We start from the raw sequence: 13,395 nt of genomic DNA, 5'->3' as shown, positions 1-13,395 counted from the left end.
GTGGGAGTCGGAGCTGTTCTACCATGTGAGTCCTAAGAATCAAATTCATGTCATGTCATCAGGTTTTGGGGCGCTTGGAGCCTTCTTGCAGACCCAGGGCTGTTTAATGTTTTGAGAAAGGAGCAAACTGTCTTTGCATAGTGGGCGTAGCACACCCTACCTCTGTTGCCTGAGTGACAGCTGGTCCTCCTGTTCAGCAGTATACGATGCTGGCAGCTTTTGGAGGCTGTCCTAACAATCCAGTCATTCTGGATCTCTAAGGATGACAGGAGCCAGGCTTTCATGTCCTTCATGGTCGCTCAAGAGTTTTGTCCACATGTTTATTGCTTGTTTTCTTATTATTTAGTTGTGATAATTTTCTAAGTATTTTGGGAAAAAAGTCCCTTACAGCAATATGTTTTGATAATAAAATGTATCATTTAAAACATTTTCTTAATATCTTTTTTATTTATTTATCTATCTATCTATCTATCTATCTATCTATCTATCTGTCTGTCTGTCTGTCTGTCTGTCTGTCTGTCTGTCTATCTATCTATCTATTTATATTATTAGTTACATTTTATTAACTCTGTATCCCAGCTGTATCCCACTCCCTCATTCCCTCCCAAACCTTCCCTCCCTCCCTGCCCCTTTCCAAGTCCACTGATAGGGGAGGACCTCTTCCCCATTCATCTGACCCTGTTTTATCAGGTATCTTCAGGACTGGCTGCAAAGTCCTCCTCTGTGGCCTAGCAGGATGGCTCCTCCTTTGGGGGGTGGGGAGGTCAAAGAGCCAGTCATTGAGTTCCTGTTAGAAATAGTTCCTGTTCCCCTTACTATGGGAAACCAATTAGTTACTGAGCTACCACAGGCTACATCTGTGCAGAGGTTCTAGGTTATATCCATACATGGTCCTTGGTGGAGTGTCAGTCTCAGAAAAGACTCCTGTGCCCAGATATATTTGGTCCTTGTGGACCTCCTATCCTTTCCACGTCATACTAACTCCCCCTTCTTTCATATGATTCCCTGCACTCTGCTGAAGGTTTGGTTATGAGTCTTAATATCTGCTTTGATACACTGCTAGGTAGAGTCATTAGGGCCCTCTGCCGTAGGCTCCTGTCCTGTACTTGTTTTCTCCTACATCCAGTGCACATCCCATTTTTCTTTCTAAGTGAGGATTGATCATCTTACCACGGGTCCTCTTTCTTGTTTATCTTCTTTAGGTGTATAGATTTCTCTTAATATCTTTCAAAGAACAGATTTTTAAATTTTGATGAAGTCTAGTTGATTGTTTCTTTTCCCTTTGGAACTTTGTGGGGTTTTTTTTTTTTGTTTGTTTGTTTTTATTTTTATTTTTATTTTTTTTTAATGTTCTAAGAAATCTTGGCCTAATGGATGGTCATAAGGACTTTTTTCTTACCTTCCCTTTCCAGAAGTTTTATATTTGAATTTGTATGTTTATGCCAATGATCTAATTTAAGAAAACACTTGCGTGTGAAGTACGGTGTGAGACATTCTTTGTAAAGAATATTTTGTTTTATGTTGGTGTGTGTGGCGTGTGTGTTTGTGTGTTTATGTGGCAGTGGTGGTCAGAGGACAACTTGTGGAAGTCAGTTCTCTCCTTCTGCCCTGTGTGTCCTGGGTCTCAGGCTTGGGGGCAGGAACCCACCTGCTGAACGGCTGCCCTGACCCAGGTTCTTCTGTCATGTCAGCGCCGTGTGACTGCTAGCGATGGTGTGGATTTTATATTCCGGGTGTCAGATATTCCACACTGAGTTCTGACTGGGTTCAAAGGGCACTTACAGGTCAATTTAGGCAGAGCTGCCATCGAAGCATGGGGCCATCCCATCTGTGAGCGTGGTATAGCTCGCTGGCTTTTTGGTGCCGGCAGAGCTCCTCTCTAGTGCTTTCTAGTTTTAATAGTACAGACGTTAGACTTTTGCTGTTCAGTTTATCGTTTGAGTATTTTAGATTTTAATGTTACTGTCAAAGGTTGTCGTCCTTTAATTTCTATAACCTTGTGTTCTGTGACCTTGATAAACTCCTTTTAGTGTTTCTAGTAACTTTTTGCAGGTTGCTTGACATTTTCTAGATAGAAATAGTGTTATCTGTTAGAATGACAATTTTATTACTTCCTTTACAAATATTTGTGTGCTGTATTTTTTTCCTTACCACAATATGCTGAGAGAGCTTTCAGTGTGGTGCTGAGTATGAGCAGTGAGAAAGACAGCTTTACGTTTGTTTCCAATTTTAAGGAGAAGGAACGCTTTCTTTTCCTTATTCTTATTACAGATAGAAATAGGTGATTGATAGAGGGATGGGTGATAGGCAGATGGGTAGATGGTAAATAGCTACACACATACACACATACACAGATAGAGGCTATATGGCCACACAATACATACATAGATGAGAGATAGCCACACACGTAAATACAGACATAGATGATAGATAGCTACACATATAAATACACAGACAGATGGAGAAGGATGAATTATAGGTAGATAACAGATAAAAATATGCATACATACATACATACATACATACATACATACATACATACATACATAAAAGGTGAGAGACACGTGGATGATAGAGGGATAGATAGGTAGATGACAGATACATAGGTACATAGGCGAAAGACACATAGATGGCAGACAATGAATCGGTGACAGACATACATACACACATAGAAGGTAGGTAGTTTTTATAAGATTTGGAAGCTTCCTTCTAGCCCTGTTTTGCTAAGTTTTGACCATGAGTAAATGAGAATTTTATCAAACTCTCTGTTTCCATCTATTCAAATGATCAAACGATTTGTCTTAACTAGTTTCTTATCATGGTGCATCCTAAGGCAGCCTTGTGTGTCTGCATGAGGTCCACGTGTCTACCCTTTAAGCTGCCTTGCTGGATGTCACGGGGAGTGCTGGGCTGTGGTTTCCTCACGTGTGTCTACTCTCATTTCAGAGCAGCACAACGCACGGGGAATTCGTACAGCACTGTTGTATGGGAGGCCTGTACAGGGCTGCTAGGGCGTACTTCTGAAATAGTATTTTCAGGGAAGCCTTGTGCGCTGGAGTTTCTTCATTGGATAGTTTCACTATGAACTCAGTTTCTCCAATGGACATGGGACTACACAGGGCTTCTATTTCTGTCTAGTGAACTTTGGAAATTTTTCTTTCATTAATGTGTCAGTTTTATCCACACAACTCTATTACAGTAACTTGTTATCTTAGTTAGGGTAACTGCTGCTGTGATGAAACACCATGACCAAAAGCAAGTTGTGAGGGAAGGGTTTATTTAGCTTATACTTCAATATCACTGAAAGAAGTCAGGACAGGAACTCAAGCAGGGCAGGAACCTGATGGCAGGAGCTGATGCAGAGGCCATGGAGGGGTGCTGCCTCCTGGCCTGCTCCTCATGGTTTGTTCATGTTGCTTTTATACAGAACCATTCTGGGGATGGACCCACCCACAACAGGCTGCCCCCCATCCATCACTAATTAAGAAGATGCCCTACAGCTCACTCAACTGAGGTTCCCTCCTCTGTGGTGACTCTTAGCTTATGTTAAGTTGACATAAAACTAGCCAGCACACTTACTGATATTATTTCATTGTTTTCTTTTAAAACACTGATTTATGTTTTTATGTTTGGATGTGCCTGAGCATATGTCTATGCATCACGTGTGTACAGGTGCCTGCAGAGGCCAGATGAGAGTGTCTATCACCTGGAGCATGGTTGCCCTGTGTGGGTGCTGGCAACAGAGGCCCGGTTCTCTGGGAGGCAGCAAGTGCTCCCAACCATCACCCACCTCTCTTGTTTAAGCCATCAGTTTTCATATTGCTTCCTACTAATGCCCCGGAACATAGAGAGAGAGAGGTTATTTGCCAGCATTAAAAATCCAGTAAGTAAAATATTTAATTAACTATGAAACATGTGTTAGAAGAAAGAAAAGGGCTGTTTAGCTAAATAAAGCAACACATTCAGTTGCCATTTCACCTAGGGGAGCTTGGCTATAGAAAACTCTGATCTCACGGCTCCTGACCACTTACTTCAAAGTGAGTCTGAGCACCTGTGTGCAGATCTCAGCACTATAGCGAGCTGGTGTCCATCACTCTCACAGTTTCAACCTGCGTCGGAAGTTATCGAGCTCAGCCTGGCCCCGTGTACGTCTTTACCACGTTGAAAGCTCATCATTTCTCGTCTTTCTTCCCTCCCCCCCTTTTTTATACTTTGTGAGATGTGTATATGCGTGTGTATTGTATGTGTGTGTGTGTGTGTGCATGTGTATATGTGCGTGTGTGTGCACTTTCTTTCTTGAGACGGTTTCATGTCACCAGGATTGCCCCAAATTTTCTATGTAACCGAGGATGGCCTTGAATTTGTAATCCTTCTGCCTCTGCCTTCTGCCTCTTCCCAAGCCCTGGGGTTACCAGTGGGCACCATACCTTTTCCCCCATTTGTCCTTGTGTTAAAGCACTTTCAGCAGTCCCTTCTACTGACTTTCCTACAGAAGACTGGTCCTAAAAGAACCCAAGCCCACTATGTAAATTCTCTCCAGGAACCCTACCAAAATGGCAACTCGTGTTTATATTTTCTCCTCCCATTCCTTTTGTTATCTGAAATCTATGCAGTAGGTATTTTATGTGTTTGTCTCTTTCCCGAGCTTGATACCCAGCACCCCGATTAAAGCACCAAATAGAAAGAGGAATGGGGAACATAGTTATCCAGGCACGATGGTGCCTGCTGATAATCCCGGGACTTGGGGATCAGAGGCAGGAGGATCAGAAGTTCAAGGTCAGTCCTTGCCTACATAGTGATGGCAGAGAAGCATGCTGGACAAGAGCTGCGGTGTTCCAGCTCAGCTGTGAGACTCTTTTTGTTTCTTATACCACAGTCGCCACGCCCATTTCGAGAGTGTGGGTGCCAGCGGAGAACTGAGGCGAATTCCTATTCCTGAGTAATTATCAAGGGGCTTGAACGACCAAAACCAGGCTGATGGTGTCAAATAGCAGGGCCCCAGTTGGGGTAAATTCTAATTCACTCCGACCACAGGGTGAAAAAAGAGAAATGACTTCCGAAAATTGTCCTCTGGCTGCCATATGCACACCGCCCAAATAAATACATGTAAAACTAATTTTTAAAAATCCTAGTGAACATTAATTCTTTCCACGATTACCTTGTTTTCCGTTGTACAGACACAATTCTATGTCCACGTGGATATATGCACCCATATGCATGCATGGTCTTTCCCACAACTATCCTTTGTGTCTTGTACTCCTAGGCCCTTGATGTACCCATTAAAATGATTAACATCTAAGATGTTCTCCATAAATTTAGGCAGAAACATTAACTGATCTGAAGAACTTTTTTTTTTTTTTTTTCCCGTTAGGGAAAGATTCAGACATTGGGAGGTACCCAAACATTTTGAGCAAACTTGAGCCTGTAAGATCTAATTTTATTTCATTCCAGGAGTAAGATACTGGTCAGAATTACTCATCTTTGGGCCAGGATATGACACTCCCAGCAGAGCCAAAGATGTCCGGCTCGTTCTCCTACCAAAGACACGTGCTCAGCAGCCCCCTCACAGCCAAATCTTCACCCAAGAAGCTCTGTCTAAACAGTGACTTGGCAATACAATTCATCCAGCTGTCTCTTTTCAAATTAGCAAGGACAAAAAAAAAAAAAAAAAAAAAAAGACGATGTAAACTAAAAATATCACAATAACTGGAGAGAGACATTTGGAAACCTCTTCAATCAAAGCGTCCAAGTCAATGCAACAAATATTTACATTAGCCAGGGAAATGGTGGGCAATGGTTCAAAACCGTCCTGGTGTGGGTGTAAGCGGAGCTCTCCTCGGGCCTGGTGACACTACAGAGCAGACCAGATCTGGGCACCGTCTGCTGACGTGCGTCAGCACTATCTGAGGGAAAGCCATGCCAGCCGCCATGTGCCCGAGGACCTGAAGGATAGGCGGGCAGCCTGCACAAGAGCTGGGATGTTCTGGCTAAGCTGTGGGACTTTTCTTGTCTCCTGCACCATGACCCCCACCTCCATTTGGAGGGTCTGGGTGCTAGTGGGGGACTGAAGCAAACCCTCACTTCTGAGTGAATATCAAGGGGCCTGAACGACAAAAAGCAGGCTGATGGTGCCAAATACCAGGACACCAAATACCAAGCACTGCGGACAAGTTCTAATTCATGTATCTCCTTCTCAGGCAAGCAAGATTCTTAACTGATTAACTGTTTAAGCTGTGCGATATCCGCTCCGGTTAAGCATGGCAAACGCAATGCCACAAAAGGACAAGAACGAAACACGTATCAGAATCATTCCCACTGCCTGTGTGGATAAGTACTGATTCACTGGATGTTTCTGGGGCTCTTTGCTTTGGCAGGTATGACAGGAATTGTAGCCATTCTGTCCCCAGCTTCTGGTCAAAGATCGCTAAGGAGACACTCTGCTTGATGACACAGCGGCCATCCCTCTGGGAACTGCCGGAGTTTACACTCAGTAGCACTTGGCCTAGCTCTGTGAGACTCCTGAGCTCCTGAACGCTGCCATCTCCACGTTCTCATTGCTTCCTGTTTATACTTTCCCATGGTGCTCCAACACTGTGTCATTGCTGCTGTCACCACCCCTGAGCTGTGGGCCCCATGAGAGCGAGCCCTAGGTTTTGTTTATCTTTATGCTCCCTTCAAGGCCCATGGTGGCGCTTTTGTGATCACAAGATAAGTAACAAATGTTAGATGGATGAAGGAACTAGTTAGAGACACACTCGAAAATGCCAACCCTGTAGACCCTCTACACTGGATCTGTCCGGATTGTCATTTGCATATCTGAGACGGATGGTTTGGCAGAAACTAACCTAAGATGTAAGGGTCTTTCAGTATCTTAATTTGTTGTCATTTCTCTTCACTCTTTTCCCTCAAGCTCCTGGGAATGGACATTTGCTTATGACTTCCAGGCCTTTTATTTTTAAAATGTGTGTATGTGCATGTTTATGTGCAAGTGTCTGTGGAGGCCAGCAGGGGGCAGCGGATACCTTGGGGCTGGAGCTGGAGCCATTCTAAGTGCCCTGTGTGGGCACTGGGATCTGGACAGGTCTTCTAGGCAGCGCAGCCCCTAACTGCTGTGCCATCTCTCCAGCCTCTGGTAATTTTAAGCTGGCAGGTTCACATGTAGGAGACAAGGAGGGCTAACCAATGGCACTATGTAAGTATTACAGAATGCCGGGCGGCGCAGACACACCGTAAACATACTTGCTCATCCTTACTGCTTCCTACTCTTTACTGCATTTTTCTTTCTGCCAATGATAGACTATGGTACTTTTGAGAGGAAGGATCTAGGCTGTGTTCTGTAAAATGCCTTTATTTCATCTTTACTATTAATATTAACTTTGACAGAGCCAGAAAATAATTTTGAAGTCCCTCCTGGTGCTTATTCCCAGAGAAAGCAGACCCTTGGCTTTTGCTGCCCCCTGTTTTCTACACTGTGACTGTATGCCGTAGCCTTGGGGAGTATGTTCTTTTAAAACGCTTATTTCAATTCGTTACCACTACTATTGTTCTTATTTTAATAATATTATATTAATGCTGTGTGTGTGCATGTGTGTGTGTGGGCATGAGCGTGGGCATGTGTGTGAGTGTGACCCTGTGCATGTGAGCGTGTGTGTTTGTGTATGAGCCTGTGAGTGTATGTACATGTGTGTGAGTGAGCATGAGCGTGTGTGCACGTGAGTGTGTGTGCATGCATGTGAGCGTGCACATGAGCGTGTGTGTGCAGGAGACGGTCAGATGACAGCCTTGGGGGATTGGTTCTCTCCTTCCACCTTTATAGCAGCTTCAGGGATTGAACTCATGTCCTTGGGCTTTGAGGCAAGCAGCTTTACAAACTGGCCCACCTCCGAAGCCCAAGTGCTGCCCCAGGCTCTCTCCTGCACGAGTGTCAAGATGCCTGTGCACCTGGAGCCCTCAGTATGCTGCCCTGTGTCTTGCCAATCCTTTCCACTTGCCCACCCAAGCCCCAACTTTGCAAGGTCTCAGGGATTCTTCAAGCCGCTCGCCTCTTGGGAATTCCACTTTTTCATTATAGGTATGGATGGCGGTTTGTGTGGTTCCTTATGATGGTCCTGTCGTTCCCCACACTCGGAGCAGCATGGGTATACTGAGTCTGATGGGTTGAAAGCATCTCAGGGGAAAGCGGACCCTTGAGCTGATGCTCCTCAGCAACCCAAGGGGCACAGGAGTTCAGGAGAGCACGGACACTTCTTTCATATGTTGCCCTAAGATCTGGTTTCTGCTCTTCTCCTGCCTGACTCCCTGACTTGCTCAGTAAGTGGCTCCGGGCTGAGTTTAGTCAGCATGGGCACTGATGGGGGACAGGAAGGCCAGCAGGGCAGCATCTCTGACCACCCTGGGGCACCTCTTGGTCCAGCGCCCACAGCACAGCTCTAGCTCTTGGACCCTGGTGGCATCACCACTGCACTTGAATACAGCGCTGGCCCCCTGGTCCAAAGCTTGCTCTCTAGCTTATGGTGCTGTTTCGGGAAATGCTGGAGACTTCAGGAAGCAGGGCGTAGCTGGAAGAATGTGGGTCACAGGGGAAGGTCCTAGGGGACTATATCTTGCACTGGCCTGCGCCCTGCTTTGCTTGCTGGTCATCATAAGGTAAGCAGCTCCACTCCGCTGTGTTCGTCCACCGCGATGCTCTATTTCACCCCAGGCCCAGAAACACAGACCATTTGGAGCCAAGAGCTAAAAACAAAATTTTCTTCCCCGAGGCTGACTTCCAGACATTAGCACAGAGAATAAATTTCACTGAGTCATGCTGTCACATTCCCCCCAGAGCTGGCCCTGTTGGTCTCTAGGATGCGACCCTGGTGGCTGAGCACCTCTGCTGTACCATCCTTTGTACACTCATCTCCCCCTGTTAGAGTCCTTCTCTCAATTCTTCCTGGCTGGATCAAAGGCTGGTGACACTTTGCAAGATGTCACCATCCTTTCTTTGAGGAGAAGGAGTGCCACAGTGACTTGACCCTATGCTGAGCCCCTTGAGGGTCAAGGACATCGTGAGTCATATCAAAGGGTGACATCATTGTTTTGTTTATTTTTGCTATATGTGTGTGTGTGTGTGTGTGTGTGTGTGTTTGTCTCTCTGTGCATGTTGTGTGCGCCTCATGCATGCAGTGCTCTTGGAGGCCAGAAGAGGGCGTCAGGTCCCCTGGAGCTGGAGTCACACCGCGGTTGTGAGCTGAGAGGCAGGTGCTTGAAATCAAACCAGGAGCCTCTTAGCTGCTGCTCCAACGCTCCAGCCCTGACATGAAATTCTTGATACCTGAATTTGGGACAGTCTGTTTAACTTTCATCTCCCTCATGGTGTGCGGCAGCGCTGAAAGGGACGCTGTGGAGCCTATCACTTGTCACACAGTGTTTTCTATGATACTTTATTTTTTAACACATGTGTGCACGCATGTGCATGTCTGTGTGTGCATGTGTGTGTGTTTGTGCCTGTGTGTGTATGTGTGTCTAATGTGTGTGGTGTGTCTGTATGTTTGTGTCTGTGTGTCTGCCTTCGTATGTCAGATGTGTGTTTGTGTATTTGTGGGTGCATGTATGTGTCTGATGTGTGTGTGGTGTGTCTGTGTGTGTGCAGGCATGTATCTGTGTATGTGTGGGTGTGTGAGGTATGTGAGTGTGTCTGATGTGCATCTAAATGTGTGTGCATGAGTAGATCTAATGTGTTTGTGTGTGCATGTGTGTATCTGTGTGTGCATGTGTATGTGTCTGATGTGTCTGTATGTGTCTGATGTATGTGTGTGTGTGTGTGTTGTGTCTATGTATGTGTCTAATGTGAGGTGTGTGTGGTGTGTGTGTCTGCGTCTGTATGTGCGTGTATGTTTCTGATACGTGTGTCTGTGTGTGCATATGTGTGCTGTGTGCATGCGAATGTGTGTCACAGTGAGACACAAGTCACAAAACAATTTGCAAGAGTCACTCTCCCGTTCTACCTTGCGAGTCCAGGATCAAACTCAGGTCATCAGATTTGGCAGCTGGCGTCTTTATCTCCTGAGCCAGCACGTGAGCCTCAATATTCAATAGTTTAAAGAGAACTATTTTCTCCTTCATTCACCATTTCTCTTTGGAGAAAGTTAGGTGAGATGGTACTGTGCCTTTAGAAATATCTTATGAACTTCTTTTGTGCTTGCTTGTTTAAAGACATTGTCTCTTTAAAAAGTAATAAAATAAAATAAAACCAAGAAGTCAGAATAGGACCCTGTTTGTGTTCTAGTGAGAGACGGAAGGAAAGGGTGCAGATTTGGGTGGGTGTGGAGACTGGAAGGGTCTTGGAAGAGTTGAGAGAAGGGGAAATTGCTATCAGAATATATTGTATGAAAAAAATCGATTTTTAACACAAAATAAAATAAATAAAGACATGGTCTCATGCACCCCCAGGCTGACTTTGGCTCACCGTGCAGCCAAGGATGACCTTGTACTTCTGATCCTCCTGCCTCTGCCTCTCGGTGTGGATATCACAGGTGTGTACCTCCATGCTCGGTTTGTGCTGGGGGGTGGACCCAGGGCTTCACGCATGCCAGGCAAGCTCTCTACCGACTAGCGCACATCCCAGCCCAGCTCTGCTGCTTGTTTGAAATAGGAGCCCACCACTGTCTCCTCGCTTTGCTCATCAGCTGCATCCCAGAAGCCCTTGAGAAACCACACAGGCACAGAGCCCACCTCCACAGCCCACAGCCATAGACAGTGCGCGGCAGTGTATACCACCTGGCTGCAAATCTCACTGGCGTGAAATGCCAAGCTGGCGCAAAGTCCTGGAGGCCCGCTTTCGTGCCAGAAGTGAGGTTCTGAACTGTGACAAATGGGTCATGTTTAAAAGAAGAGACTTCACTCTGGCACAACGGACACTGGTGCCTGAAGCACGGTGTGGCTTGATACAGGGGATGTTTCTCAGATCCCTTTCAGATCTGAGACTTGCAGCTGAGAGTGTCCAGCGTGTGTAATGAGAAATGGTGTGACCAGTCTGAAGCCCCTCCTCAGCTTCTAGCCCGAGACGGGCATTCCCAGCCGCACTAGGTTCTGGCCTTTCCCTCCTAAAGCCCAGGCAGAGGACTTGCTGCCAGCCTTGTCTCGTTTCCCGTGGAGAGCCACCCCTCTTCACTGGCACCCCAGCGCAGTCTCTGACCATCCCGGGAGACTGAGCCATGCCCCGGAACCTAACGCAGTTTCTCTGTTAGGAAAGAGTGGATGGAAGAGAAGACAGTCTGTGCTTACTGAAGGAGCTCTGCTTCCGTGAGTTCCTCTGTTCTCAGCTCCCCAGTGGTCATGGCCAGCTCCGTCTTTAGGTCTGCAATCTCCTTTTGCAAGCGGATAATCATCTGTGCAGGGAAGAGTGGGTGAACAATGTCCACTTCCGGTCACTGTGACCTTGGTGGAGCAAACATGCAGCTTCGGATGTAACAAGCCACTGGGTATGCAAGATGGCTCAGAGATTAGGGGCCAACACAAGTTCAATCCCTGAGACCCACCCTGGGGAAGAAGAGAGATGACTCCACAAATAAACTACCTAACTGTGTACACATGGATAGTCAATTAATTAAAATGATTAACTATGTCAGGATACAAAACTGGGCAGAGGACAACCTAAAAGGCATTCATGTTCCTAACCTAAACTTTGTCTAAATAACTCTAGAATTAGTTTTAAAAAAAATCATTACAGAGGCAACTTGAGACCTTTCTCTCGGTTTCCCTTCAGTCCTCCCTGGAGTGTCTGTAATGCAGTTATGAGTTATCAAAGCACGTCCCTTACACTACCATGCATTCGCTCCATATGTACGCTTGCGTGTGTTTCCTTAAATAGTGTGCCCTGTCCTTTTACACGCCTTAAATGATCTAATGTTCTAGCGCTGTACGTAATTGCACCTTGTTATTTTTTTTCTCATACATGATTTGGGCCCATTTATAATGGTTTGTGAAGCTCTTCATCCTGAACTTTCAAAGGCATATACTCGTCCAATATCATATGTCAAACTCTGTCGGAGTTCAGGGACGGCTTGGTCAACAAGCTACCTGTCTTGCTCAAGGACATGAGTGGTCCCCAAACCCATGAGGAGGAGCTGGATGTGGTGGTGCATGTGAGCTACCCTAGCGCTGGGGAGCTGGGTGCCTGGAGTTGGGGGCCGGCCAGCTGGCGTGGACCTCTAGGCCAGTGAGAGACTGTATCCCCAGAAGAAAGGCTCATGGTTGTGTGTGTGAGTGTGTGTGTGTGTGTGTGTGTGTGTGTGTAGTGGCCCAGTAGTTAACAGTGCTCAGTGCACAAACATGAGAACCTGAGCTCCAGTCCTATCACCCGCTTAGAACTCACATCGTGGACATGGATGCCTGCCACACCAGAACTGAGGAGAGGGGTAGGTGCTAGGGCTTGCCAGCCACTAGTCCATACCATGTAATGGGAAACCCGTTCTCAAGGGCACAAGGCTGAAAGAAAATGAGAGAGCAGCACAACCGATGTCCTTGTTCGCACACACACATTAGTGGACTGTGTAACTGCAAAGGGAAACCAGTGGCAGGGAGTGGGGAGACATGATATTTACCTACTCAGTTGGTTGCTTGGTTTTGGTAACTCCAGTTTTCAAGGATTGGCAAAGGCGGAGTCAGCCTGCCAATGTGTGTTTTGCCAAGTTCATATTATGACCACATAGTCGTTAACGGGGTATTTAGTATTAGGAAACAGCTAGACTTACCTCAGGAAGTTCAGGATAAACTGCCACTAAATATATATATATATATGTGTGTGTGTGTGTGTGTGTGTGTGTGTGTGTGTGTGTAGTGATCGTTGAAATTTTAAAAAGAGAGGGGTAGGCTGCATGAGGTGATAGCTTTCACAAGCCTGAGAAGTCTTCCTTCTTGCCATAAAGAAACATGATATGATCTTAAGAAGAGTGCAGGGTCCAGGGCTTTCTTTCGTACCTTTTTGCATATTTGAAATGGTTCATACTAAAAACTGATCAAAGGGATTGAGACAGTCCATCACATGTACAGTTTAAAAGAGGAACAGTGAACGATCTTATCACTAGTGGCAGTAAAAAGTATCTGAACACCCTGCGGCTGGGGGGACGCGTCAGTGGTAAAGAGCATAAACTCTTGCAGAGGACCTGAGCTTGATTCCCGGTACATATGCACCTATGATAGGACAACAGTCTGTACCTCCAGGTCCAGGGGGCCCAAACCTTCTTCCAGACTCCTTGGACACTGCACTCATATGTACACACAGAAACACACACACACACACACACACAGTCACACACATAATACCAATCTTTTTCTAAAAAAATCATACTTGATAATGGCAAGAATTTATTCACACATTGAAAAGACTCAGCTGAGCTGAAGGAAATGAGCATC

General features: G+C 45.9%; 1 protein-coding gene across 1 annotated transcript in view; it reads right to left on the bottom strand.

Moving 5' to 3' along the window:
* Positions 1-13,395, bottom strand: part of Kif6 (kinesin family member 6) — a 288,300-nt gene that overhangs the window by 164,382 nt on the left and 110,523 nt on the right. The window contains exon 10 of the mRNA XM_055614888.1: positions 11,266-11,369. Coding sequence (XP_055470863.1) covers positions 11,266-11,369 — 104 coding nt within the window. The remainder of the gene's footprint in view (positions 1-11,265; positions 11,370-13,395) is intronic.

The sequence above is a fragment of the Psammomys obesus genome, unplaced genomic scaffold (genome assembly GCF_907164565.1).
Source record: "Psammomys obesus unplaced genomic scaffold, mPsaObe1.curated_primary_1811, whole genome shotgun sequence".
NCBI lineage: Eukaryota > Metazoa > Chordata > Mammalia > Rodentia > Muridae > Psammomys > Psammomys obesus.
The sequence above is the reverse complement of the archived record's forward strand: the minus strand, read 5'-3'. Positions and strand labels throughout refer to the sequence as shown.